The 27,064-nt window shown below is 57.5% G+C and overlaps 1 protein-coding gene across 1 annotated transcript; it reads right to left on the bottom strand.

Annotated features, from left to right (window-relative positions):
* Window positions 1–23,401, bottom strand: ABCB9 (ATP binding cassette subfamily B member 9). Its single transcript, XM_024566927.3, has 12 exons — window positions 23,248–23,401; window positions 18,769–19,535; window positions 14,937–15,051; window positions 14,291–14,421; window positions 13,187–13,392; window positions 10,991–11,188; window positions 9,675–9,803; window positions 8,309–8,497; window positions 7,648–7,821; window positions 5,335–5,494; window positions 3,033–3,169; window positions 1–1,158 (listed from the first exon to the last, which is right to left on the bottom strand). The coding sequence occupies exons 2-12, from the start codon at window positions 19,373–19,375 to the stop codon at window positions 910–912; spliced, it is 2,295 nt and encodes a 764-aa protein (XP_024422695.2). The 5' UTR covers window positions 19,376–19,535; window positions 23,248–23,401; the 3' UTR covers window positions 1–909.
* Window positions 23,402–27,064: the final 3,663 nt, after the last annotated feature.

Genomic DNA, 27,064 nt, shown 5'->3' with positions numbered 1-27,064 from the left:
TAGTACACTTTATTGACCAGGTTTTCTCAATGTCTCACAGCCGCCCCGCAAAGCCAGACCCTGCACTCTGCGGCCATCCCATCCACAGGCCGGGGGGTGGGCCGGGAATGTGGCTCCCAAACATCCAGGGGCCTTGGAACAGCAGGGTGGAGTGGGGTGGGGGTCTGCCAGCCAGTGGGGAGTCGGGGAGGGGCTAAAGCTGGGTGCTGGGCCGGTCACCCCGAGGCTCCGCCAGGCCTGAGCAGCCCCTCACTCCCCCAGTTGAGGTTCGCAGTGGTTCACAGTGAGACTAGCTTAGACTCGGCAGGGCGGCGGGGGTGATGGACAGACGGGTGTCATCCTCACTCCCCACCCCCGTGGGCCTGACTCATGCGGCTGGGAAGAGGGAAAGTCCCCTCCCTGTGTCATCCCTCAGGAACAGGGAAGCCCCTTCTCTCCAGGGGCAAAGGGTAGAAGCCTAGTTCCCCCTGACCTTCCCCAGGCTATTAGGAAAGGTCATTTACTCCTGGCTCAGAAGTTTCTAGAACATCTCAGTGATCTTGCCCACCATTACTCCCAATTAGAAAAAAGTGTTTGAAACCTGGGAGTTGACTGGGGCCCATCAACCCAAGCGGTAAAAAAACCTGGTAAGATCTTAGTTTAAAAAGGTGGTGCTACCTTCACTTGGAAGCCTTGGGAGACCAGAGGGAGAGGCCCACGGTGTCTCCCCTGCCCAGACTGGAGGGGGCGGCCACGGCAGCGGGGAGACAGAACGGGAACCAGGGCAAGATGCAGGAAGCAGTGACGCATGGGATGCGGCAGGTCGTCCCCCGTGCCGTGGGCCTGGGCTGCCCTCTATGGGTACATCTGCCAGGCGGGCGCAGGGCCTCGGCCCCACCGGAGAGCTGGGAGCCGACCGTCAGGCCTGTGTCAGCCGTCGCCCGGCGGTGCATTGTGGCCGACGGCGCAGTCTAGGGTGGGCTCCAGCCTCAGCATCTGCCGCTGCACCAGCCTGGCGTAGAGGCCGCCCTGGGCCAGCAGCTCCTGGTGGGTGCCCTGCTGCACCACGCGGCCCTTGTCCAGCACCACGATGAGGTGCGCCCGCTCCACCGTGCTCAGCCGGTGCGCGATGATGAGCACCGTGCGCTTCTGCAGCTGGCCGTGGATGGCCTGCTGGATCTGGGGGGACAGGAAGGGCCGGCTCGAGGGACGCCACCTTGGCCACCCACCACCCGCCCCACCGGCCCAGGTCCCAGCTCTGCCACCTTCTCGTGAGAACCTCTCTGAGCTCAGCTCCTCGTTTTTGAAGCCAGGGCTTGCCCCCCGGCCTGCTGCCTGGGCTTCTGTTTGCGGGGACAGAGCTCGATGCCCGGCAACAGGGGCAGCGCCCAGTGAACGGCAGCTGGACCCCAGCCTGGTTGTCTCCTGGTCTTCCTGCTGCCCCAGCCTCTAACCCTGGCCTTAGGCAATGGGCACCATCAGCCCCGACGCTCACGCCCAGAAAACCAGCACCTTTCATTCCTTAATCTCCCTTGTGGCCCAAATCCAACTCCTAGTGAATCCTGTAGCCCACGTCCCCCAGTTACCTCGCTCTGTCCCATCTCCCCACCTCTGCCACCATTCCTGCCCGTCTGCCACCTTCTTGCCCAGCTCCCCGTTCCACTGCCCATGTGGGTTTAAAAATGTTTCATCAGTTCTGCTCCATGGCCCCTAATGGCTTCTTGTCCCACTCAGGACAGAACCCAAACTCCGCAGGGAGGCTTAGGGCTGGTGGCAGACGCACGACACTCCACTTGTCAAACTCCCAGAGGGCCCCGCGCAACAGTGACGTCTAACGTGGAACCAGGGCTGCAGTCAGGGACAACGCAGCGACATCGGTGCCACGATCGTGCGAAGTGCTGACAGCAAGGAGGATGGTTTGTGGGGGGGAAAGGGGGTGAGTGGGAACTCTGTACTTTCTGCTCAATTTTCTTTACACCTAAAACTGCTCTAAAAAATAAAACCAATTAATTTTTTTTCAGTCCAAACTCTTTACAAGGGCCCGAGGCACTTGTGTCTCCCTCTGGCTCTGTCCCCCTCACCCCCTGGACTCGGCTGTGAACCTGCCCTGGGCCTTGGCACTTGCTGCCCTTACCCCAGAACGCCCCACCCCCTCCGGCTGCCTTTCCTTCTGGGCCTCCGCTCACATGGTAGCTGACGGCCCTGGTTCTGTCAGTGTGAGACTCTGGGCGCCTGTGACTCCATCCCCAGGCGGCACTGAGAGGCGGCCGCACTCTGGAAGGGCCTCCCCAACACACGGCCTCGTCCCCAGGGTGACCCAGGACCCGAAGTGCTCAGCGCAGCCAGGAGAGTCAGCTGTGGGTTCTAGCCAACACCCGACCTCCCTCTCTGAGAACGCTCACTAAAAAGGGCTTATTGAAATCCTTCCCCTGTCCCTCTGAGATCGCACGTGTGCACCCGGAAACAGGAGGGTCTGCCTCCAGCACCCGGAAGCCCTCCCTCTGGGGTGGAATTGTCAGGGTGGACAGGGCTCCGCCCCAGTCTCTACGGGAGGACAGAATCCTAATTTCAACAGCGGTGCAGACACCTGTGGGCCTGACCGTGTTCCCACCGACCAGCCCGCAGCGGGTTTTCCCTCCAGCCCTACTGACAGCAGGTACTGAACAAATCTGCTTCTGCAGCTTTAACTAACGTCCAGCTGTTGCTCTGTGGCCATGCTGACCCCTCGCAATGTCTCTGTCACGCGACTGTTGCATTTTCTATGGAGTCCAGGCCTCAGGTTGGACTCCTGCTGGTGTCCCTGTTTAGTAACCGTCTTGCCCCTGAAGTGGAAACAGCACGGGGCAGGGCCTTTGTCTGGCTGCTCAGTCCGCCCCTGCAGCCCCAGTGCCTGGGTCATGCCTGGTGCCCTCGTGGAGCACGTCCATCCACACAGATGAGGGACAAACACAGGACTGGACCCTCAAACCGAAACACCCCTGTGGAGGAAGCTGACAGTCTGGGAGAGCCCCTGGCTGAGCCCAAGCACTTCCCAGCATCAGCCTGCCACTCACCAGGTACTCGCTCTCTGCGTCTAGGGCACTGGTGGCTTCGTCCAGGACGAGGACCGGTGGGTTCCGCACCAGAGCCCGGGCCACGGCCACCCGCTGCTTCTGGCCGCCGGACAGCTGGGCGCCCTTCTCCCCCGTCTCTGCGAGGCACAGGCATGGGGTCCGGTGAGCATGGGGGGTAAGGCCGGGGCAGCCCTGGGGACAGCGAGAAGCCCTGCCCCCACCTTCCCTGCTGCCATGGACCGCGCCCTCTGGGAAAAGTTGGTGGTCAAAAGCGCCACGGGCTGGGACCACCAACAGTTCCAAAACTCACGAAAGGCTGCTTTCCTCCCCGTTCATTCCTGAGAGGCATGCAGATCACCAGTACGTGCAAGTGGTACCAAGGTAACCATTTTCGCCCGTTGATTTGGTAAAACCCCAAGTGTCTGATAACACACCGTGCCGGGATGTTATCAGGCTCCCCCCAGCTTCCAGGGTGTGCGTGTTGGTGCGACCCCTGTGCTCCCAGGGGTGGGCCGCAGGGCACACACCTCTGCGTCTCTCAATCTGTGCTGTGCGCGGATCCCAATTGCAAACCCACCCCTGTGAATTTTCCCTACAGATCCACTTTCCCACACACAGCTCTGTAGGCTCAGGCTGTGCGTGACTCACAGAACTACTGCTGCAAAAAAAAAAAGTAAAATAAAATAACAAAGACCGAATGCAGACTCAGATGTCCATCAATAGGACACCGAGTGAATTATTTAGTGAGTGAATTAATACTGAGTTTGTGTGCTGGAATACTATGTAGCTGTTAAAAAGAAACAACACAAAGCCCAAAGCAAGTAGAGGGAAAGAAATAATAAAGGTCAGAGTGGAAGTAAACAAAACAGAGGCTAAACAAATAAGGTAGAAAAGATCAATGAAACTAAAAGCTAGTTCTTTGAAAAGATAAACAACATTGATAAACCTTTAGCCAGAACTATAAAGAAAAAAGAGAGTGAGCCCAAATATAAAATCGGAAACGAAAGAGAAGTTACAGCTGACAGCAGAGAAATGAAGGATCCTAAAGAATTCTACGAACAACCCGAAGCCAATGCGCAGTAAGTTTTAAAAAGAGAACACTACAAACAATGGATATGACAACAAATTAAACAACCTGGAAGAATGGATACATTTCTAGAAACATACAACCTTCTGAGACTGACCCTGGAAGAAAGGGAAAGTCTGAACAGATTACTAGCAATGAAACTGGAGCAATAATCAAAAAAACTCCCAGCAAACAGAAGGCCAGGACCAGAAGCCTTCACAGGTGACTTCTACCAGACATTTAAAGAACATGTAGCCTCCTCAAACAATTCCAGAAAGCTGGAGAGGAGGCTGTGCTCCCAACCTCATTCTGCGACACTAGCCAAAAACCAAAGATACGAACAAAGAAAATTACAGGCGATTTCCCTGATAAACATAGATGCAAAAATCCTCAGCAGAACATGAGCAAACCTAGTTCAAAAGCGTTACACACCACGGTGAGGTGGGAGTTCGTCCAGGGCTGCGAGTCAGCCAACAGGACGCCCCAAACAAGACCAGGGACACTGAGCCTAGGACCGCGTCACAGATGCAGGAAAGGCACCTGCCACACACACACACGCACACGCAGAGGGACGAGGCAGCTCTCGAGGCGCCCATGACGCGGCCATAAGACACTGTGTCAAGTTTAACAAGCCAGGTGCAGAGTGTGAGGCGCTGTTCCCTTCCTGGGAAAGGAGGGGAGGAAATGAAAATGGATCTTTATGTTTGCATAAGGAAACTCCGAAAGGACACGTGATAAACTAGCAAGAGGAATTTTGGTGGGGGTCGGAGAAAACTATGGGGGGAGAAATGGACAGACTAAAGGATTTCATTGTACATCATTTTATATATGGTTTTAGTTTCAAACATATGAATAGCCCCTTTTCAAGAGCTAACGATTTAAAGTATATTAAATATAATATGCAATGTAAATTAACCTATTGTTAAGTTTATTAAGTTAAAATAGTATTGTATTACTCTACAATTAAGTAGCATACACGTTAATATACTAGTGTATGTATGTATGTATGTCACACATACATACTGCTTTTAAAGAAGTCCATTTGGGAACTAGAGGCAGGTGTGGGGTGTCGTGCTGTCCTAAATGCCACCAACTGGTTCACTTGCAAACGGTTCTGAGACATGATGTGAACCGCACCTGAATGCAGTCCCTGTGCTGCACGGCTGGCCACCGTCCCGCGGAGGGCGGTGGGGACCCGGAGGCCCGCCCCGGGGGAGCTGCGGGCGGGGCAGGTACCTGTGTTGTAGCCGTCCTGCAGCTCCACGATGAAGCCGTGGGCGTTCGCCTTCTGCGCAGCCTCCACCACCACCTCGAAGGGCACGGCGGTCAGGCCGTAGGAGATGTTGTCCGTGATGGAGCGGGCGAACAGCACGGGCTCCTGGCTCACCAGCGAGATCTGCACAGGGGGAGGGAGGGAGGGGGTGTGAAGGGCCAGGAGCCTGTCTATCTAGCCAGCTGTCCCCAGGAACCTCGCCAGCTCTCTGGGCCGGCAGACGGCCAGGGGTCCCAGGTCTGAAATCTGATCAGGGCCTGCGCCCAGCTGCCGCATCCAGCAGCCTCGCTTCTTTCCCTTCCGGGGAGTAGGCCACGTTCTGCACCAGCCCTTGGCCTCCCTGACCGACAGCCCCAGGCCGCTATGCCCAACACCCTGGGCCTCCGAGAGAGTCCACAGTCTGCCCAGCCCTGGAAAAAGAGAGGGAAAGGGAAGGGGGAGTGTCACTCTGTGAGTGAGTCCATTCATCACGCCAGGAGGCAGGAGGGTACCACACAGCACAGCCTGGCCACCAAGACCTGCCTCCCTTCTAGAAAAGTTCTTTCAAGGGGCCGTCCAACAGCGTCCCACTTCCAGGAATTGGCCGACAAAAACGACAGCACGGAGCCAGCATCATAACACAGCGAAGAGCACAATCGCCATCTTCATCACTGTCATCTACTTGTCCATTGACTGGGGGTTGGCTAAATAATTCCAGTGCATCCATAAAATTGAATTGCCGCACACAGACAGCATGATTCTATTTTTCTTTAAAAAACTACCTACGTGTCTTTATACAGTGATGTGTGTACATAAAGAGAGAAAACGGGCTGGAAGGGGTATTTACTAAACTGCTAACACCGGTGACTTCCACAGTTCAAAAGGGGAGGTGGAAGGGAACTCCGGTGACTTCATTAAAAGATTTTCTGAATAATCAGGAGTGTGGTTAGACTGTTGAATATATTGCTTTGGGTTTATGAAAATTAAAATTTTAAATTTAGCCCTGGCTGGTGTAGCTCAGTGGACTGAGCACAGCCTGCAAACCAAAGGGTCGCTGGTTTGATTCCCAGTTGGGGTACATGCCTGGTATGTGGGTCAGGTCCCCAGTAGGGGGCGCTCAAGAGGCCGCCACACATTGATCTTTCTCTCCCTCTCTCCCTCCCTACCCCTCTCTAAAAAAGTATATAAAATAAAATCTTTAACACAAAAAAAAATTAAAGAAAAGGTATTCAAGGAGGAAATCCAAGTGGTGAACACCCTTATGGAAAGGTACTTAATATCTTTAGTCACCAGGAAAATGCAAAAACCACACTGACTGCACACTCAACAGGCAAAAATTCAGGACCGACGACATTCACTGTCTGAGAATATTGAGTGTCTGAACGCGTTAACCCTTGCGAATCCTGAACAGCGCCGCCGGGGGCACTTACACAGCACCGGTGGGCAACGCCCGGGGGGTCACACACCTGAGACCACATCTCGGCCATCTACCCCAGGTCACGTGCACCTGGGCGGGCAGATTTCACATGCTGCGGCCTCTGCCACCACTTAGAACTCCGCAGGGAGCCTCGGCGCGCCGACCTTCGAGCTCCCACTAATTTCCTGTGTGGGGGTGATGCCAACAGCGCCCCCTCCCCTGCGGGCAGTTCTGGCGCAGCGCGCAACCTGCACGCCAGTCCCGGCGTCACTGCGCTTACGTCGGTGCCGGGTGCCGCGGCACGTGCAGGAGGCCCCTTTCCTGAAAGGGTCACCAAAACCCACGTGGTCATAATGGCCTCCTTTACGCACCGGAGATGACGTCCCTGTGGAGTCCCAGGAACGCTCACCCACGGTGCGTGGGCTGGGCAGTGGCGCCACCAGCCGGGTGGCCGTAACTACTGACGCCGAGGACATGCCTGCGCGCCCCAGGGAACAGGGACGGACTGGCGTCCTCACAATCTTTGGGATCAGCACACACCAGGAAGCAGCCCAAATATCCGTGGGGAGCAGAAGGCAGAAATGGGCCGTGGCATGTTTACACGGTGAGTTACCAACCAGGCACGACAGCGAATGAACTACAACCACAGCCTCAAACTGATGACTCACAAATCACGTCCAGGGAAGAAGCGAGACAGAGACGAACACGCCCGGCCCCGGAGCGCCAGCACTATTTCCTGCCGTGGGGGGTGCTCCGTTGGTGATTATTCTTTGAGCTGCACATGTGCCAGAGGCTCTTATAAGCGCCCGTGCGAGGGGCTCATGAGAGAGACGCCGGGACAGAGAAAGGGCGGAGGGGGCAGCGCAGGCCCAGCACCTACCACTCGGTGCAGGAACTTGTGGTCATAGGCGCTGATGGGCTTCCCGTCCAGCAGCACGCGGCCCTCCTCCAGGGGGTAGAAGTTCTCCAGGATGTTGACGCAGGAGCTCTTCCCGCTGCCCGAGGGCCCCACAAGCGCTGTCACCTTGCCTGGGGACAGGCTGAAGGAGACATTCTGCAAGGGACATGCAGACACGGTATGGGGCCACTGGCTCTGACACTCTGGCCCCAGACACAGGCCAGCACCCTCCCCAGCCCGCCTGTGACCCTTTGTCATGGATGGGCACTGCTAGCTCCCGGAATGCTGTCCTTTCTAGCATCTAGCAGCACTTTTATACATGTTTCCTCTGCGGGGGATAGTCCTTCCACAGAGAGCCACCTGACTGGCTCCTGCTCCTGGTTCAGGTGTTAGCTCAAATGTCACCTCCTCCAAGAAGCCCCCTTTGACGGTTAGATCACCCCTGCAGATGACTCCCATCACACCTCCCTTCTGTTAACAGTCCGCCTTCCCCAACTACAGCCCAAACTGCGTGCTTGCAGGGACTCTGCTTGCCTATTCCCAGCTGCGCTGCCAAGGCCTGGTGCGTGGGAGGCGTGTGGGGGGCATGAGAGGCAGGGCGAGGGAAAGGATGATTGGGACAGGCCTCGAGCCCCCCTCTCACCTGTAGGACTTTGGTGTGGGGCCGAGTGCGGTAGGTGAAGGTCACGTTCTCAAAGTCCACGCGGCCCTCCACGTGTTCAGGGGCCAGGTTCCCATCATGCACCATGGTTGGCTGCCGGTCAATGAATTCGAACACCTTCTCTGCTGCCCCCACTCCTTGCATCAGGCCGCTGTAGACAGAGCCCACGGACTGTGGGGGGGGCGGAGACATGTTCCTGTCCCACCAACACCCCACTCCTGGGATGCCCCCCCCAGGTGCCAGGAGATGAAGGGAGTGTATGTGCATGGAGAGCAAGGACGCAGCATCAGTTCTGGGGGGCTGTGTGAGGCTGCTGGGGCCCCACTTGCTCGTCAGCGACAATGAGGAAAAACGACGACAGAAGTAATAAACACTGATACATTAAGAGCCAGAGCCTGGCCATCTCATCAGAGTCAAACCTCAGGCCGCCAGGCAGCGTGGGTGTGGTCCCCCGCCCCAGGAGGAAGCTGAAGCAAGGGGAGGTAAACGTGGCAGAACAGGAACGCAACCTTCCTCCTTCAGCTGCCAGTGTTGGAGCGTTTCAATTTTTTTAAAAAAGGGTCTTAATTTATACTACACATCTCCTCGGGTAAAAAAAATATATATGCACGATATAATGTGAATAATAATGATGACGCGGTTCACTCAGCTCTTTGGATATATCGCCAGGTGGGTTCTGTCACTGTCTCCGTTTCCCTGATGAGGAAATGCAGGCACGGAGAGCTCAAGTACCATGGCCGGGAAGTGGCAGGGCCAGGACTCGAACCCGGGCTCGCCTGGCTCCTGGGCTCAGGCCCTGGGGTGCTGTGACTGGGTTGATGAATGAATTGAGACAGGCAATGTTAGTACCAGAGTCACGGTACTCTTTTTTCCTTTCCTTCTTTTTCAAGATTTTATTTTTTAGAAAGAGGAAGGGAGGGAGAAACATCAGTGTAAGGTTGTCTACTGGGGGCTTGGCCCGCAACCCAGGCATGTGCCCTGACTGGGAATCAAACCAGCGACCCTTTGGTTCACAGGCCAGTGCTCAATCCACTGAACCACACCAGCCAGGGCTCTCTTGGCATTTTTAATTGAGATTATTGAGGTTTCAGGTGTACAATTCTATAATTGTACATTGTATCGTGTGTTCACCATCTTGTGAGCATTTTCTGAAATAATCTTTGTTGCTGTCACTCGTCAATTTTATTATCGTTATGGGTATTACGGAGTTCTCTGCCCTACCTACTTTAGAACGAAGTCCCACATCCCTCGGACCCTGGAGCACCCTGCTTAGATCCCTCTTCCCCACGCAGCCTTCTCTCTCCCCTGCCCCCCCCCCCCCCCCCGTCTCCCCAAGCCAGCCCCTCACCTCCATACAGTCTCCCAGGACAAACTCGTAGATGATGAAGGAGATGAGGTTGCCGCTGGTCATCTGCCCAGAGATGACGAGGTGGCCCCCGTAGTAGAGGATGCTGACCTGGACCACCAGCAGCGTGAGCTGGGGGCAGAGGGAAGTGGGCATTGGTGGTGGGAGGCTTGGCTCACAGGTTCCCAGCTGGGGTGAGGGCAGAGCCGTGGGCCCTTAGCTCCCAGGCTAACCTGTAACCCGAAACTGCGGCAGTGGCAGTGGGCCTCCCTCCCACCGGCTGGCACCTGTCTGTCACTCAGACATAGCACCCCGCCCCCCCATCCCTTGGTGGAGTTTTTCCTGCAAAGGTCCCCAGCAAGATCAGGCCATGGGCCTGCCTGGGAAAAAGGCTTTCTTTGTGCGGCCGTGGCACACACAGCAGACCCCACACCCTCTGCGAGGCCACTCGGGAGCTGTAAGTCCTCGTCCTCCTTGGGAAGAGCGCAGATCAGAGAGGCCGAGTCCACTGGCTGAGGCTGCACAGCCAGCCAGCCAAAGCAGGGCAGCAGGGCCTGTTTCCTCACCCCGCCAGGTTCCATAAAGAAGGGGTGTCCAGGTACCCCCCCCCTCCAGCACCTGGGGGAGTTTCGGGGGGGGACAGCACCCATGACAACTCATTCAGGGTTCTCCCTCCCACCGCAAGTCCAAAAGGCACCCCTGCCGGTGTACAGCCTGCTGAGCGGCCAGCTGAGCCGGGTTTCAGGCCCCTTCTATGTCCTGGCTGGGCAGTTTCGAGGGGTGGCCTGCCCTTGGGGGCACCAGACAGTCCCTGTCCCGTGGTTCCTCTGTAGACCACCAGCTCCTCCTTCCCCTAAACTCCCCCCTCCTTTTCCTAGCCAAGCTACTTCCCCATGAGCGCCCCTCCCCGATGTGGCCCGCAGACACTACAGGGTCCACGTGCTCCCCTTCCTCCAGGGAGGGGCTGTGACTCACCCTCCCCCCGGAACTGAGTAAGACACTCTACGTGGGCGTGTGTGGTGGTGACATAGGACCCGCCAGCACGTGGCCTGGGATGACGCCCGCCCTGGGAGGGTGTTTCCCTGGCTGAGAAGAGAGCTCCTGCTGGACTCTACAGGCAGGGACAGCAGAGACCCTGGTGGCGGGGGGGGGGGGGACGTTCACCAGGAGCCTGTGTTCTTTCCCGGAAAGCAGAGAGCTGGGACAGAGTAAGGTCAAGTGCAACCAGCCTGACACCCACGGGCAGGGCCCCCCATCTGTGTGTCCCATCCCTTGCCTGCCCCCTGTGGCGGGGCCTGCCTAGGGCCAGAGCCACGTACCCCGCTGCCCCAGACGTAGTACATGTAGGCGGCCGCCTCCTTCCTGTTCAGCTTGTACACCTGCTGCAGCTTCCGCGAGTACACCTCCGCCTCCTCCTCCTCGTTGGCGAAGCTCCGCACGGTCTTCATGGCGCTGATGGTCTCCTCGGCCGTGTTGCTGGCCCTGGCCAGGGCGTTCTGGACCTCCTTGGAGAGCCTCTGGGGCAGGAACGGGGGGCAAGAAGGAGGAGGCCCACGCTGACGGCCTTGCTGTCCACCTGAGCCCCCAGGCCCCTCTGCACTGTTCTACCCTTAGACGGTGTCCTCTGTGCGGGGAGTTCCAGGGACAAAAGGATGAGACCCAGGTCCCCTTCTCCCTGCTCTCCTTCCAGCCTGACTGGATGGGCTTAGGGGAGAGACTTCAGCCGGTGCTGGGGGTGAGCTCCCCAGGACCCCGCTCCCGAGGGATGGGGCACCGGCTGTGAACACATCTCCAGTGCTCAGAGGAGGTTCTTCCTGACCACGCGGTTTTCGGTGACCCTTTCAGGAAAAGGGCCTCCGCACCTGCCGCCGCGCTGACATAACCGCAGTGATACCCGGATGGGCAGGTTGCGTGCTGCGCCAGAACCACCCACTGTGGAGGGGGCGCCGTTTCCATGACCCACACGCAGTAAATCAGTGGGAGCCCAAGGGTTGGTGCCCAGGCTCCCGAACTCGCAGCCAAGCTCTAGGAGGTGGTGGAGGGCCCAGGCTATAAAATCTGCCCGGATCGTGTGGGTGGGGCAGCTGACATGTGGTTCCAAGGGTCTGACCCCCAGGCTGCTGCCCACCCAAGCTCTGGAAGCGCAGCCTGGGCAGCGCGGCTCAGGCTTTGCAGAAGTCACCACACTGAGGTCGGCCAACCAGCAGGGGAGGCTGCCTGAGAGGCCCGCGGGTCCCATGACCTTTGAGCCCCGCAAAGCCACCGGAAGCACGTGGTTCGCTGCACACCTGGGGGCCAGGCTGTGCCTTGAGTCGTGGCTGGCTGTGGGCGGTGTGTGGCTTGCTACCAAGGCTCGGTGGCAACGTTCAGTGCTTCCAGGTATGGGAAGAAGGCCCCGCCAGATTGGACTTGAGACTGCCCTTGAGGTGGGGCCTGAGGTGTGCGTAGCGGCACCCCCGAGGGGAGCTGCGGGGTTTCCTGCCCTGTCCCAGGGGCTGGGCTGGCAGGAAGGCAGGAAGGGTGGGGCGGGGAGCACAGGAAGGGAGCTGGCTCCTGCTCCAGTGGGCATATTTACAGTTTCTACTTGGGATGAAAACAGGGAGGCCCGTGACCCAGAGGGTGGGGGAGAGGGCCCCCTGCAGGGCAGGGGGCCTCTGCCAGAAAGTGACACATGACTTGTGGGGAACAGAGGCCTTTAGGAGCTGGCCTCAGGTCCCAGACTCCAAGGGCTCCTGCCAGCCGGTCACCAGCACAGCCCTCTGCTTGGAAGGAGCCCGCCCCATCCCAGCCTGGGGAAGGGCCCTGAGGCTGTCCCCACCAGCCTTGGTCCTTGAGCTCAGGGGCTGGCAGGGCCCTGGCTCACTGGCCGCCCTTCCCAGCAGAGGCCCTGCCACGGGCTTTCTGGAGGGACAGCCACCTGCCCATACCTGCATTATGGGCAGGGCCTCCCCCCCCACCCCTACCCCTACCCCACACCATGAACACACGCTCTACAGAAAGAGCACACTTCACACAGAGTGAAAGCCCAAGCTCTCTCAGGCTCATGCCATCCGGTCCCCACCACCTCCCTGCCTGCACTTCCTTTCCTGCGCCCTCGATCCCAGCACCAGCCTCACCAAGGCTCCCCGAGGCTCCCTGAGCGCACGTCCCCACCCCAGGGCCTTTGCACTGGATGTTCCCCCGCTGGCACGTGCTTCCTGGAGATGCTACAGGTGTCCGAGTCTCCCCTCACTTCTCAGAAAGTTCTATTTAAAGCCACAACTGCCCCCCACCTGTCTCCCCCTCACCTCGTTCTCCTCCTTAGCGCTCACCTCTTTCACCGCCTTATGCATTGCTGCTGTTGTTACTATTGCTCAGTGGTCTATCCCCTGAGTTCCCTGAGGGCCGGGGCCTCATCTGACTCGTCGATGGGCCTGGGTGCTCAGTGAGAGTTTATTGACCGACAAGCCCTTCACTGGCCCCGCAGCCCGAGTCCCTTCTGAGGGTCACAGGGCCGCAGGGACAGGCGAGCCTACCTTGTAGTACTTGCCGTAGATGTCGGACACCAACATGATGATGGGGAAGCCCATGAAGGTGACCAGGGAGAGCTGCCACGAGAGGCTGAACATGAAGACCACCACGCCCGTGACCTTGACCATGTTCCGCAGGAAGATGTTGATGTTCTGGGAGACCAGGTCGCTGACCATGGTGGTGTCCGAGGTGAGGCGGGAGATGAGGTCCCCTGGAACACAGGTAGCTCAGCTCCCGCTGTGGCAGTGTGGCCACCGCAGATGGGGGACACTAAGAGGCACCCCAGAGCTCAGGCCTCCCCCACCTTCTTGGGGGGGAGGGGAGAGGGAAAGAGTAAATGCCCCCTTGAGGCTTCTCTGGCCCGGCCCTTGTCACCAGCCCTTGTGATATTAGACCCCACAGCACAGAGGGTGGGACTGAGACTCTGGCCCCACACAGGTTGTTTGGGACTGAGCTGGGACCAGAGCTGGGACTGCTTCCTGTCACTGGCAGGGCACCCCCTCTTCTCTCACACAGAAATAACAATCAGGGCCACGGGAGGAGGCTGGCACTGAAGCCCTTTTACCAGCTGCTGGGCACTGGGCCACGAGCTTCCCAAACCCATGGGCGGCTACTACTATTGTTCCCATTTCAGGGATGAGAAGAGGCCCGGAGGTTGTTAGTGAGCGGCGGGACCAGGGCCTGGACCCAGGCTGGTCTGTCTCAGAGCCTGGGCTCCTGGCTGGACACTACACTGCTCTGCCCTGCACCCCCGCCCCACTCACCCCATGGGATCTGCGCCCTTCAGGCCGCAGGCATGGGCAGTCCTGGCCCTTGTGGTCCCCAGAAAGCAGTGGGAAGCAAGGCCTTGGCTGCTGCAGGGACCTCGGGTGGCCTGGCCAGGGTCCTACAGTGGCCACAGCTCACACCAAAACCTCGGCTGTCCACAGGCCCAAGCCCGCCTCCTGGGACGAGTCCATCCTCAACCGGGCAGGAGACAAGCTAGTGTGGTGGAGACCACCAACGTGGATAACCCTATTTCCCCAGTGTGAGGCAAGCCCACCCCTGTGGAGCCTGGCCCCAGGCCACCCGAAGCCATGGAGGGGCGGGGGCACGGAGGGGGCACCAACCTGTGCGATTCTCATCAAAGAAGCTTGTCTCCTGAGACACCAGCGAGCGGAAGAGACAGTTTCGGAGGCGAATGTTCAGTCTGGCAAATATGAGGGTAAAAATGCCGCCCCGAATACCTGCGGCAAACGAGCTAATTGCAGATAAGAGATGTTATACACAGCACGTCGTCCTTCTGACAACCGGCGGTCAGCCCGCTGCCCCTCCCGCCGCCCGCAGGCATGAGCCCCTCGCAGGCGGAGGTGGGCAGGACCCCGACCCCGCTCCCTGGGCTAGTCCCCAGCTGAAGCCCCTAAGAGGGAGGGCCAAGACAGGGTTGTGCTTATTGGGGGCAAGAACCCCAATTCTGCCAGCCAGGCACCGTTCCTTGAGGAAAAGCAGACAAGGCTGGCCCTTGTTTCCCACTTGGAAAACAGCCAGGGAGGGGAAGAGGGAGGGGGGGACCCTGGAGGAGGGTGTGGATCCGCCAAATGGACCTCTGTGCTGAGCCAGTTTGGTGGTGGGTTACTATGGTGACCGGCTAAGGGGGAGGCCCACCAGGGGCGTTTCTGGGGCCTCTCTGGCTCATTTTCCCCTTCGGAGCTGCCCCTGACCTCAGTTCCCCGCTGTTGGCCCGGGGGGCAGGCGTGGGGGAGGCAAGCCGGCTACCTGCCAAGGGCCAGAAGGCACATGACGACGATGGCTGTGCTGAACTGCTCCATGCTCTTCTGGATGATGATGCCGTCGATGGCCCGGCCAGTGTAGTAGGGGAGGAAAGTCTCTCCTGCCGGGAGACAGGCGCTCAGGGGGCATCTGCAGCCCGGGGAGCCGGCACCCTTCCTCCCGAGCCCCCAAAGGCCCACACGCCTCCAGCAAACTCCTCCTCCCACCCTGGCAGGGTCAGAGTGGGGGTTGGGGAGGGGATCCCAGTGCTGCTGAGTGCCCCCCCCCCTTTTCAATGAGGGACACAGGAAGCATGGGCTCTTCGGTCTGCACCGACTGCGTCCGTGTTAACAATGGCTGCCAGGCCCGGCACTGTGGAGCCCAGGCAGCACCTTGTGCCCTCAGTGTGGACGCAGACTTGGAAGTGGGTGGTCGCCACCCCCTCTTACAGCCGAGGAGAGGGAAGCCGAAAAGCTGCGATGAAGGGTGCTTGCCCAGGCTGACACCAAAGTTCACTTCCTTCTGGCTCCGAGCATGCTGGGAATGCCCGCCCGTGCCTCTTGGGGAACACCTCACCGTTGGCTGGATTATTTCCTGCCCATCTGTCTTACTGTACTTCACAACCCAGGGTGGGGGTGGGGGTGGGGAGAGCGGGTTGACGGGGGAAGTCACCCCCATTTCATAGCGGTGGATTGAGGGACTCGGGGGGCTGAGCAATTTGCCGGAGGCCACATAACAAGTAAGACAAAGGGCCAGGGCTCAGGGCCAAACCAGCTTCTGGTACGGGGGGTCTTTTCTTGCCCTTTTTCTCCCCAGCGTCCAGCATGCCCACTCGCATCCCATGGAAATGATGGACACAGGATGGAATGTGGTCTGGCCAGGCTGGGTCCCCTGTTTCCACGGCAGCTCTTGCCACAGGCCACAGCCTGGCTCGGGCTGGGCACACAGTAGGTGCTCAATCAAGGCCAGTGAATGAATCGTGGCCAGCTCTTCAGGTAGGGCAGTGAGGCCTTCTTTGGGGTTCTGGTGCCCTCTGCTGGTGTGGGCCCAGGGACTGCAAGGTGGCAGCCTGGAGGGCCTGGTCCCTTAGTCCTGGGCCAGGCGGCAACTCTGCATCAGTTCACCCGCAGGGGAGGCAAGGGCGTCAGCAAGCTCCAGCCACAGTTTGACCCCAGCAAGCACCAACAAACACCCATGACAGCCACAACACGTTTCCTAAGCCCCGACGGGGCACAGGCAACCCTCTCCTCCCTCTGCACAAAACCTGCACAAAACTCTCCAACCTATCCGCAAATCCTGCCAGCTCCACCTTCAACATACTTCCAGAACCCGACCATTTTTACCGCCTCTAACGCCCCTCCGGGGCCGACCTGGCCTGGGCTGCCTCCGAGGCAGCTCCACGTCTCCCTGCTCCCGCCCTGGCTTCCCTCTGCCTCCTCTCCACCCAGTAGACAGAAGAGCCTGTGAAACCAAAGTCGGGTCTTGTCGTCTCTCAGATCAGAACAGGCCCACAGCTCCCATTTCCTGCAGGGCAACAGTCCGAGTCCTCCCAGTGGCCCCTGTGGCTCCCCGACTTCTCCCCCTCGGCCTCTCACACGCTGCTCCAGCTGGCCTCCCGGCGGGTCCTCTGACGGCCAGGCCCCTTCCTGCCTCAGGACCTCTGCCTGGAACAGTGTGACCCCAGACATGGGCTCCTTCATCTCTTTCCAGTCTCCAACACCTTCCAGGAACCCAGTAGCCATGGGATTGTTATGCTTCCCATTTTACAGATGAGGAAACTGAGGCTGAGATTAAGTCACTTGTCCAAGTGTACGTAGTTGGGTTGCCATGAAATTTCAATTAATTAGGAGATACTCAACACTAAAACTAACCTTTTTCCCCAGTGGGCAGTTTTCCTTTTAGATTATGAGGAAAAGCTGGGCCCTCCTGGATGCTTGCTGATTGAAAATTAAATAATCATCACCGTGGTACCTAACTTTCAGGAACTGCTCAGTTTTGCCGGGCACCACGCTCCCTGTCACTGGATTCTCCCAGTAAGCCGGCGAGCCCCCATTTCGGGACGAGAGACTGAAGCGTGGCAGGGTCACGTAAACTTGCCTGAAGGTGTCAGGGAAGCTGGGGGTCTGACCTCAAATTAGACCCCTTAGCCTCCACCCAGCCCTGTGCTCGCCCGCATCTGCTCAGCTGTGTTAGCAGGACACCTGTGTCCCCGAGTGCGCACCAGCTGACGGGAAGGCCCTCGCAGGCCGGAAATGAGGTCCCGGGGTGACAGCTGCCCCCACAGGCAGCATGGCCACGTGCTCACTCATTCAGAGATCTCGCCCCTGTGCCAGGTATTGAGGGATCCAGGGTGAGTCAGACCTGACTCCTGCCCCTGAGGGGCTCAGAGCCTGGGAGGGGAGATAGGAGAGCGGGCTCATGGTTTTCATGTCACCAACACTCTCATTGCAGTCGGGAAAATCTGAGAGGGCTTCTCAGAGGAGGGGACGTTTGGGCCTGAGGCATGAGTAGGGGAAATGCTGGGTAAATGGAAAGGACTGTGCCAATACTCACAGGTGTACTGGGGGCTTTCTCTGTGCCCGGAGTGTCCGAGGTGTCGCTCTATTAGCTCACTGACCCGCACGTCCCCCAGGGTGAGGGCGCTCTTCTTACCCCATTCTACGGGTGCTGTGCCCCAGACAGAGAGGTTAAGTGACTTCCCTAAAATCACATGGCGGTTAAGGAGCTGGGCTGGGAGGGTGCGGGGGTGGGGGGGTAGGGTGGGGCACAGTATGAGGAGCAGGACTGCAGGACCGGGCCCGTGTTGGGGTCCGCCTTTCCTCTTCGAGAACACTCTGGGTTTTGCCACTCCCAGACTGTGTCCCTACAAGTTCGATATGTAACAACTCCTCACAGCCAACATTCCTGAGCACGTGCCATGCGGTGCCCGGCTCCGAACGTGTCCTTTTCCTGGGGAGACGTGCGATCCCTCGCCCACAGTCACGTAGCTGGGGAAGGGGCAGGGCTGGGCTCGAACCAAGCCTTGTGGCTCCCAGAACCCGTGGCGTTCCACCCTGCAATGTCACTTGGCCACCCACGTGGCTAAGAGGCGCTTTCAGACTGTGTGGACTCCCAGGAACAAACACACTGGACATGACACAGGCACACGTAACTGAAATAAGTGTCACGGAACCACACTTAGCCTTAGCAGAGACAGCACACTCGGGTGTCTCTAGTCGATTCCGCCGCACGACCGGAAAACGCCTGGACCCAGAGAGCCCGCTTCCGGGGATTTACCCAGATACACCCACGTTCACAGGAAACGTGATGGGCTAGGTGACTTATCGTAAGGGAGAAGGACTCACAAGTCCCACCACGGGGGACTCACGAAATAAGTGATGGCATGACCACACAGTGGAACGTTATGCCACCAAATAAAAGAACAAGGCACTGACTGGGAAAATTCCAGAACACATTGGTAAGTGAAAAAAGCAAGACACAAACCGGAGTGTAAGAGAGGCGGCGAGTAGCGTCTCCTTATGTGTTTGGAGCTACACAAGGATACAGTGGGAAAAAAGAAAAAAGGGGGGAAAAGGGTACAGTGGCAACATATTCAAGAAATGAATCAAAGTGGCCTCCTGCCCGCTTGGAATTTTCCAGAATCTTTTCCTATAGTTGGCTCTGGAGGATCAGGGCAGTCAGAGGCAGAGTGAGGAACGAAACTCTCCATGTTACCTTTTGTATCAGTTTGATGTTTGAGCCATGTGAGTAAGTGCTGACATTTAAGAGGGAAGAAGCAGTCACGGCCCTAAAAAGTGGATTTCCTGGGTGCCCACCAGGCCCGAGGGTGCTCGCTTACCTAGAGCCGCAATGATGAGGAAGAAAGAGGCCGCCACGAGGAAGGCCACGTCAGGCTTGGTGTAGGATAGCAGCTTCCGGAGCGTGGCCCCGGATGCCTGCTCGGACGGGGGCTGGTCCTCCCCGGGTAAGCCCTCGGCCTCGGCCTCAGCGCTGGTCCCCGGCTCCAGGGCCTTGCCGCCTGGCTGCACGGTAGACAGCAGCCACCAGAGCAGGAAGGAGGCAGCAAGCGAGATGTAGGTCCACAGGAAGAGGGCCCAGAACCACGGGTCTCGGACAGGGTTGCGGACCTCGGAGAAGAGCAGCAGCTTCACCATGGTGTAGATGCCCGCGAGGAGGCACACGAGGGCGATGACCATGCGCGAGGCCCGCAGCCGCCGCGGCCCCAGGGTGCTGTTCTTGGCCACGCCGATGGTGGCCCCCAGCAGCAGGCAGCTGCGGTACAGGCAGGCGGCCCAGAGGTCCAGCACCGAGTCGAAGATGTTGAAGTGACGGATGTCCTCCAGCATGCTGCGGTCGAGGTGGCTGAAGATGTAGATGGCTGTGGTCACGCTGACGTCTATGCTCATGAAGGCCAGGGTCACCGCTGCCGCCTTCCACAGCTGCATCCTGCTGGCTGGCACTGGGCAGGCCCGGGGGCAAGGGGTGCAGGCTCCAGCTCACTGGGGCAAAGCCATCGTCTGTGGGGCAAGGGGTTCTGGTTTGCTACTGGCTGGCTGTGTGACCTTCAGCAAGTCACTTGGCACCTCTGAGCCTCAGCTTCCTCATCTGTAAAATGGCAATGACAAGAGAACTGATTTCACAGAGGTGTTGGGAAGATTTCCATTCATTCCAGGACTGTTTATGCAGCGCCCTCTGGGGGCCAGACTCTGCCCTTTGTGTTGGGGATTTAAGGATGAACACATAACAGATGACACATTGATGCTAGAAATAGATCAAACACAGAATAAGTAAATGATACACTATGGTAGAGATAAGGGCTGGGGGAGAAAAGGGTGGGGTAAGGGTGGAGGGCCATGGCAGGGTGAGGGCGATTTTAAATAGGGGGTGCCAGCCAGGGAGGAATAGGCTGCGAAGGTGGCACCTGAGCAAAATTGGAGGCGGCAAGGGAGTTCTCCATGTGGCTGCGTGTGGGGGGAAACACTTCGGGTGGGTGGAACAGATGGTGCCAGAGCCCTGAGGCAGGGCTGTGCCAGTGGGCTTGAGGGGGTGAGGAGGCCCCCTGGGACTGGAGAGCGGAAGGGCAGGGACCTGGGGGATCTCACAGACGAAGGCGAGAGAAGCCACGAGCGTGATAAACAGTCGCTGTTTTCACTACGACTGTTATTACTGCTCCTCCCTCCGAACCCGCTTCTTTACTTATCAAACGTCACACGAACATCAGTTCTGGGCGCAGTGCCTGGCACGCGGTCGTCGCTGCTGGTCGTTATCACCACATACAGTGGGTATTTAATAAGTGCGCGCTCCCTTCTCCCCTCCCCAAGTGAGCCTTTATCTTCTTAGACCAGGAGGGGGCGGCTGCAGGCTCCAGGGAGATGCAGGGGCTTTCACATCTGCCCAGAAGTCTCCAGAGTCTTTTCTTCCAGCCCAGGTTGGCCCTTACCCCCAGCCCTAGGCCCTTTTGGTTTTCTGGAGCTTGATGTCTACTTTGCCTGAAGCACCCCCCAAAACTGAGCCCCTTAGGACTCAGCCAGGGCCTGGGGGCCCCCAGGAGCTACAGGGACGCCGTGGGCCATGGGCCCAGTGGCATGAGTTTGCGAGTGGGCCTGGGCTGGGATGCGCCTCTGAATGCTGCCTCTTGACTTGGCTCTGTCCTTTTCTCTGGGGTCTTTGTTGTCCCACTTGCAAAATGGGCAAAGCTCTGCAGTCCCCAAGCAGAGGGGTTCCAACAGCCTCTCCTAACGATGCTGAGAGCAGCTCTGAGAGCTGAGAGGACCCAGGGGTGTGATGGCTCCCAAGCCCAGCCCCACCCATACTCCAGCACTCTAGGCAGGCTCGAATACGTCCCAGGGAAGGCGGTTGCCTTGTGGGCAGCTGCCCCTCCAAGGGAAGCCAGGGATGAGTGGGACCAAGGACAGGGGAGGGGGCAGAGGTGGGGACAGGGGAGAGATACCCCCTGCCAGCCCTTGCTCCACCCCCACCCCTAGCCAAGCTGCAACTTCAGCTCTTGCCTGCTGCAATGCAGAGGCCAGGGAGCGGGTGAGTGGGTGAACGTGAGTCGGAGCCCAGGGAGGGCTGCTGCTGGCCTGCTGCCGCGCTGGGCCTCCTGGCCAAGCCTTGGCCGGGTGGCTGCTCAGCTCCCCTCTTGGTGGGCATGGGGAGTCCCTTGGCCCCCAGAAAGGAGCTGGGGTTCAGAATTGGGACCAGAGGCAGATCTGTTAGACCAGCGCAGGGGCTTGGCCAGCTCTCCCCACCCCCATCCCAGTCACTGGGGGACTTCCTTCTGACACCCCTCTGCTGTCGACCCCATTGGACAGCCACCCACCTGGGAGTCCCAGTTGTTTCTCTCACCGAAGTCAACAACATTTCACATTCCAGCCTCCCAGACTACCTGAGCCACGTTTTACAGACGGGGAAGCGGACGTCCAGGCAGGGAGGCAGCGAGGCCTGTCTAGGGTCACCCAGCAAGCTGGAGGCAGAGCGGCAACAGCACCCGGGTCCCCAGTGCCCAAGTGCTGAGTCCTCCTTCTCCAGGCTCTGATGGAGCAGAGTCCAGCTCAGGTCGGGTTACAGCCCTTGCTGGGGACAGGCTACTCTGTTACTTTTCAAGTTACTGAGCAGCAGAGTGAAGGGGACAAGACCACCGGTCAAGGCCATGAGGGGCGGATGAGGACCGGAGGACTGCCAGGGCATGTCCCTTCTCCTTCTGCCCCACCTGGAGGACTCAGCCAGGTGCAGCTGGAGGGCATATCATGGGCACATGGGTGATGTGTGACCCATAGGACAAGGACAAGGTGGTGGCCAGAGGTCAGAGCAGACACTATCCAGGACCTGACATGGCCCAGGAAACCAGGGCCACTCGCCTTGACCCCAAATACAGGATTAGCAGGGGACCCCACCCCCCCGGGGCTGCTGTCTGAGGCTTTTCTTCCTAGTAGGAGAAATGGCGGTTGGGGCACCTCCAGCCCTCGGCGCACACGAGGGAAATCTGGAGTAGCCAGGAGATGATAAATAACAACTGTGATCACACCCACAGCAGCTACTGTTTCGGGAGTGTTACTAAGTGCAAGCCAATGTGCTGAGTGCCCGTACCTCCTGTCTCAGTTACTCCTCACCAGGCCCAGGGCAGGCAGGAGGCCCTCACAGCTACTACCCCCACTTACAGATGGGGGGCGGAAGCTGGGAGAAGTGGACGCGCAGAGATTAGGCAAAGGCAGGACTGAACCCCAGCACTTCACTCTCTGGGTGGGCCCCTCCACCGGGACTGAAAGGAAAGGGTCCTGACGGACATGGGTGGCCCAAGCGGCCCTGGTCATCCCAAACCTGGTGAACTTTTCACCCCCCGCAGTGAGTCACTGCCCAGTGGCAGAAAGGCCCATTCGCTGCGGGGTGAACACCGGCTGACAGAGGCCAGGTGTGTGGGACGGTGTCACCGTGCGGTCTCCGGAAGCATGGCCAGGACGGGGCTGGTCCACAGCGCTCCACCCACCAAGGACACCGTCCCCCCTCCGCCCCACATCCCATGCTGGGGCGGGAAGGTTGTTCAGGGTAACTCGTGGCCCCAGGGGAAGCAAACTGTGGAGCTACCCTGGCCTTCCTACAAGCCTCCTCTTGTCACATGGCCTCTGTCCCAGCCCAAGAAGGAAACAGAGGCCAGCCTATCTCCAGAGGGGGAGACAGCGGGCAGAGGGCAGGCCTGGGGAGGGGGCACCCTGTTTTAACAGAGGCACAGAAATCAGAGAGGGCCCCAGAACCCACAGGCCTCGCTGACAGCGTGGATGCATGAGGAGCTCTGCAGCTGCAGCCCATCGGCCAGCTGAGCAGATTGAGGGTAGGTATTCGCCAAGGTCCGTGGGCCCAGGAGACCCCCAGGCGCTCAGGGGGTGCGAGCTAGCTCCACTTGAGGGCGGGTGTGGGGAGTGAGGGGAACCCTCAGAAGATGAGCCAGTCCGATCCTGGGTGGACAGCCATCCCAGAACCCTCCCCCAAAGGCATTCCCACCGTTTTTAAGAGGCGGCAGCGCTTGAGGGGTTAAAAAAATGCAACATTCCCCCTGCAGCCTTGGAAGGGATGCTGCAGGAACGGTGAGGGGGGCGGGGAGAGGAGGTGAGTGGAGCTGGGACCTGCGGCCGTGGGCGCAGGGGTACCGGAGCCGGGCCCGGGGAGGCTCTCAGGACGCTCCTACCTTCACCGGAGATGCCTACTGCACCGGGGGACAGGGGGACCCAGACGCCCCCAGCCTGCGCCTCGCTTGGCACTCGGGCCTGGAAGGGACCCGGGTTGGAGATCTCGGGCGCCGCACTCTTACCTGTTACCTTACCTGGCACCAAGTAAGCCGTGAGGAGGGGGCGCAGCCGACTTGGGGCGTCAGGGGCGCAGACCCCGCACCGCTCATTGGAGACTGCGCCCGGCGCTGCGCTCGCCCCGCGGCGTCCGCTCCGCTCCTCCCGCCCCGCTCCTCCCGCCTCCCGCACGCGCCTGCAAGGTCGGAGCGGAGAGGCCAGCTGACAGGCGGGGCGGGGCCTCGGGGGCGGGGCCAGAGCTCGAGTCCGCCCACCTGCGACGAGCCCCGCCCCATTTGCCCAACAGCCCTTCGCGTTCGGCGATGGCCTCGCCGGCTGGAAGCGCTTATTCTTCCTGGGACCTTTTTCTTTGGAGCGTGGGGGTTATGATCCTCATTGATTCATTGCTTGATTGATTGATAGATTCATGCATTCATCCGTCCATTCATTCTTCCATCCACTCAACAAATACATATCCAGGACCTACTATGTGCCCTGCACCATTTTAAGCATTCGAGATACAATGAAGAAACAAGATCCCTGCCCTTTTGGAACTGACATTGTGGTGAGGGACCCCAGGTGATATATATAGTAAATAAGCCAATTATATATGTTGGAAGGGATACATTTCATGGAGAAAAATAGAGCAGAGGAGCAGGAACAGAGAGGGAAGGCAGCACTATGGACTGAGCGACTGCGGGGTGCTGGGTGCTTGGAATGCCGCTGTATGTGAAGAAGAGGCAGAAAACTCCCACCCTTCTGGAAGCGGGGGCAGGAAATCAGCAAGTAAAACACACAGTCTCTGGCTCTGGGAAGTGCTGTAAAGGAAGTGAAACTGGGCGAGGCCATGCAAAGAGCCATGGGCTGCTTTCCCTGGGAAGGGCCCTCTGAGAAAGGTGACCAGTGAGAAGGACAGGTCTGCGGCAGGGGCATTCCAGGTGGAGGAACTGCAGGTTGAAGGGCTCTGAGGTGGGAGCTTGCCTGGCCACCCGAGGAGCAGATAGGGATCCGTGTGGCCTGAACCGAGAGCTGGGAGAGTAGGTCAAGGCCAGAGGGGCAGCAGGTGGGGCGAGACTTCTCCACATCCCTCATCCCCGGTCAGAGGCTCAGTGGGCTCTCTCGTGTAACACAGCCTCTGGGCGTCACAGCGGGCAGCCTCCTTCAGGGGCCACGTGGCGAAGTTCATAATTGAAAACGCACTTTTTTTTTTTTTGACCCCGTGGGAGTTTCTTCTATAGATAGGCTTGCAGAGGGGAGCAGATGCTAGCTTGTGTACAGTTACTGCAGTAGCGAAGGTCTGGAAGTCACTTCAAGACCCTTCCACAGGGAGCTGGCCAGTCACAGAGCTCTACTCACCGGAACACGCTACAGCTGCGGAGACAAAGCTACGCACCTGGCGGTGCTCAAAGCTGCATAAAGGCATGAACGACCTTGACCTTCTAAATGTACTGAGGAGAAACAAGGGACAGAATAAAGTCGAAGGAGGTTACTGTTTCTGCAAAAGCAAAAGCGAGTATTTGGTTAGACCTGAAGAGCCTCTCCTGCGACCACAAGTTCCAGTGACTCAGAGCTGGGTCCGCACCCGGGCTCTGTCGGGTTTGCTGTGTGAAAACAGCCAACACAATGTTGAAGGAGAAACACAGCCGGCGGCCTGACACCACCCCACTGCCGGACTGCCTGTAAAGCTACAGTAAACCACACAGTGCGGCGTTGGCCCAAACCCAGACAGATCAATAGAACAGAACACAGGGCCCAGAAATAGACCCATGCCCACAAGTCAGCTGACCTTCGGCAGAGGACCAAAGGCAGTATGACAGAGCAAAGATAGTTTTTTTCAACAAATAGTGCTGGAAAAAGTGAACACCCATGTGCAAAAAAAAAAAAAAAAAAGCTAGACAGTCCTTACACTTCCACAAAAATTAACTCAAAATGTAAAACACAAAATTATAGAACTGCTAGCAAATAACACAGGAGAAAATCTAAATTTTCTTGAGTACAGAGATGATTCTTTAGACAGAACACCAAAGGCACGATCCATGAAAGAAAGACTCGATGAGCTGGACCTCATTAAAATCGAAAACTTCTGAGCTGTTGAGAGACACTGTCGGGAGAATGAGAAGACAGGCGCAGACTGGGAGAAAACCTTTGCAAAAGATCTGTCTGAAAGAAGGACTGTGATCCAAAACGTGCAAAGAACTCTTAAAACTCAACAGTAAAAAAAAAAAAAAAGAAAGAAAGAAATTGTTTTCAAAAGAGGCAAAAGACCTAAACAGACACCTCAACAAAGAAAATATACACATGGCAAATAAGCCTATGAAAAGACGCTCAACATCCCATGTCACTAGGGAACTGCAAGTGAAAGCAGCAATGAGATGCCACCACGTACCCAACAGAATGGCCACAACCCACCGCATGCTGCCGAGGACATGGAGCAGCAGGAACTGTCCGTTGTTGCTGGCGGGGCGTGCGAGATGGCACAGTTACTCTAGAAGATGGTTTGGTGGCATCTTATAAAACTAAACGTACTCTTCCCAGAGGATCCAGCGATCATCTCTTTGGTATTTACCTAAAGGAGTTGATGCATGTCCACAGAAAAACGTGGACGTGGATATTTGTATAGCAACTTTACTCATCATCGCCAGAACTTGGAAGCAACCAAGATGTCCTTCAGGCGGAGGGATAAACAAAGTGCAGTCCATCCAGACGATGGAATATTACTCAGTGCTGAAAAGAAATGAGCTATCGAGCCATGAAAAGACACGGAGGAACCTCAAATGCGTACTTGCCAAGTGAAAGCAGCCAGCCTGAAAAGGCTGCATGCTATGGAGACAGTAAAACCATCAGTGGTGAGCAGGGGCTGGGAGGAGGGGGTGGGGGATGAACAGGCAGAGACAGAGGATTTTGGGGGCAGTGAAACCACGCTGTACGATACTGCAGTGGGGGACGCACATCACTACACATTGTCAGAACCATAGACCACCCAACGCCAAGACTGAACCCTAATGTATCCTATGGACTTGGAGTAATAATGAGGTGTCAGTGTGACTTAATTGACTGTAACGAATGTCCGAGGCTGGTACAGGAAGTTGATACTGGGGGAGGCTCTGTATGTGTGTGGCGGGGAGCAGAAAGCATATGAAAAATCTCTGTGCTTTCAGCTCCATCTTGCTGTGAACCTAAAACGGCTCTAAAGAAGTCTATTAAAATGGTAAATTTTATTGCAATGGGAAAAAGAATGCTCACAGCAGCTGCATTCATGATGTCTCTAAACTGGAAACAAGGCAAATGCCCATCAACTACAGATTGGCTCGATGAATGGGGGAATAGGCACTCCCGTGGAATACTATGCAGCCGTGAAAAGAACCAACTGCTGCTACACGCACCACAGATGAATCTCAGAACATAATGCTGAGTGAAAGGAGCAGTATGCAAAATAACGATACAATATGATTTTATTTGTACCAAATTCAAGAACAGATCTTTGCTCTTGAAACCCTTGGGAGATGGGTAGGGACTGAGATGAGAGGATAGCGGGGAGACTTTCTGTGAAGCTGGAATGTTCTGTTTTGGATCTTGGTGTCTAGTTTGTGAAAATTCACCAAATGGTACACTTATGATTTGTACCCTTTGTATATAGGACTCCATGTTGATTTTTTAAAAAGTGCCACGTACACACACATGCACATGCATATGTACACATGCACACATGTGCGTGCATACACATGCCACTCTGGAACCACACAAGATGGGTGTTCTAATTCTCACTAGGGTTATGACCCTAGACAGGCCCCCCGCACTCCACTGAGCCTCAGTTTCCTCATCTGTGAAGTGGAGATAATAGAAGTGCATCATGCA

This window comes from Desmodus rotundus, chromosome 7 (assembly GCF_022682495.2).
Source record: "Desmodus rotundus isolate HL8 chromosome 7, HLdesRot8A.1, whole genome shotgun sequence".
Lineage (NCBI taxonomy): Eukaryota > Metazoa > Chordata > Mammalia > Chiroptera > Phyllostomidae > Desmodus > Desmodus rotundus.
The sequence above is the reverse complement of the archived record's forward strand: the minus strand, read 5'-3'. Positions and strand labels throughout refer to the sequence as shown.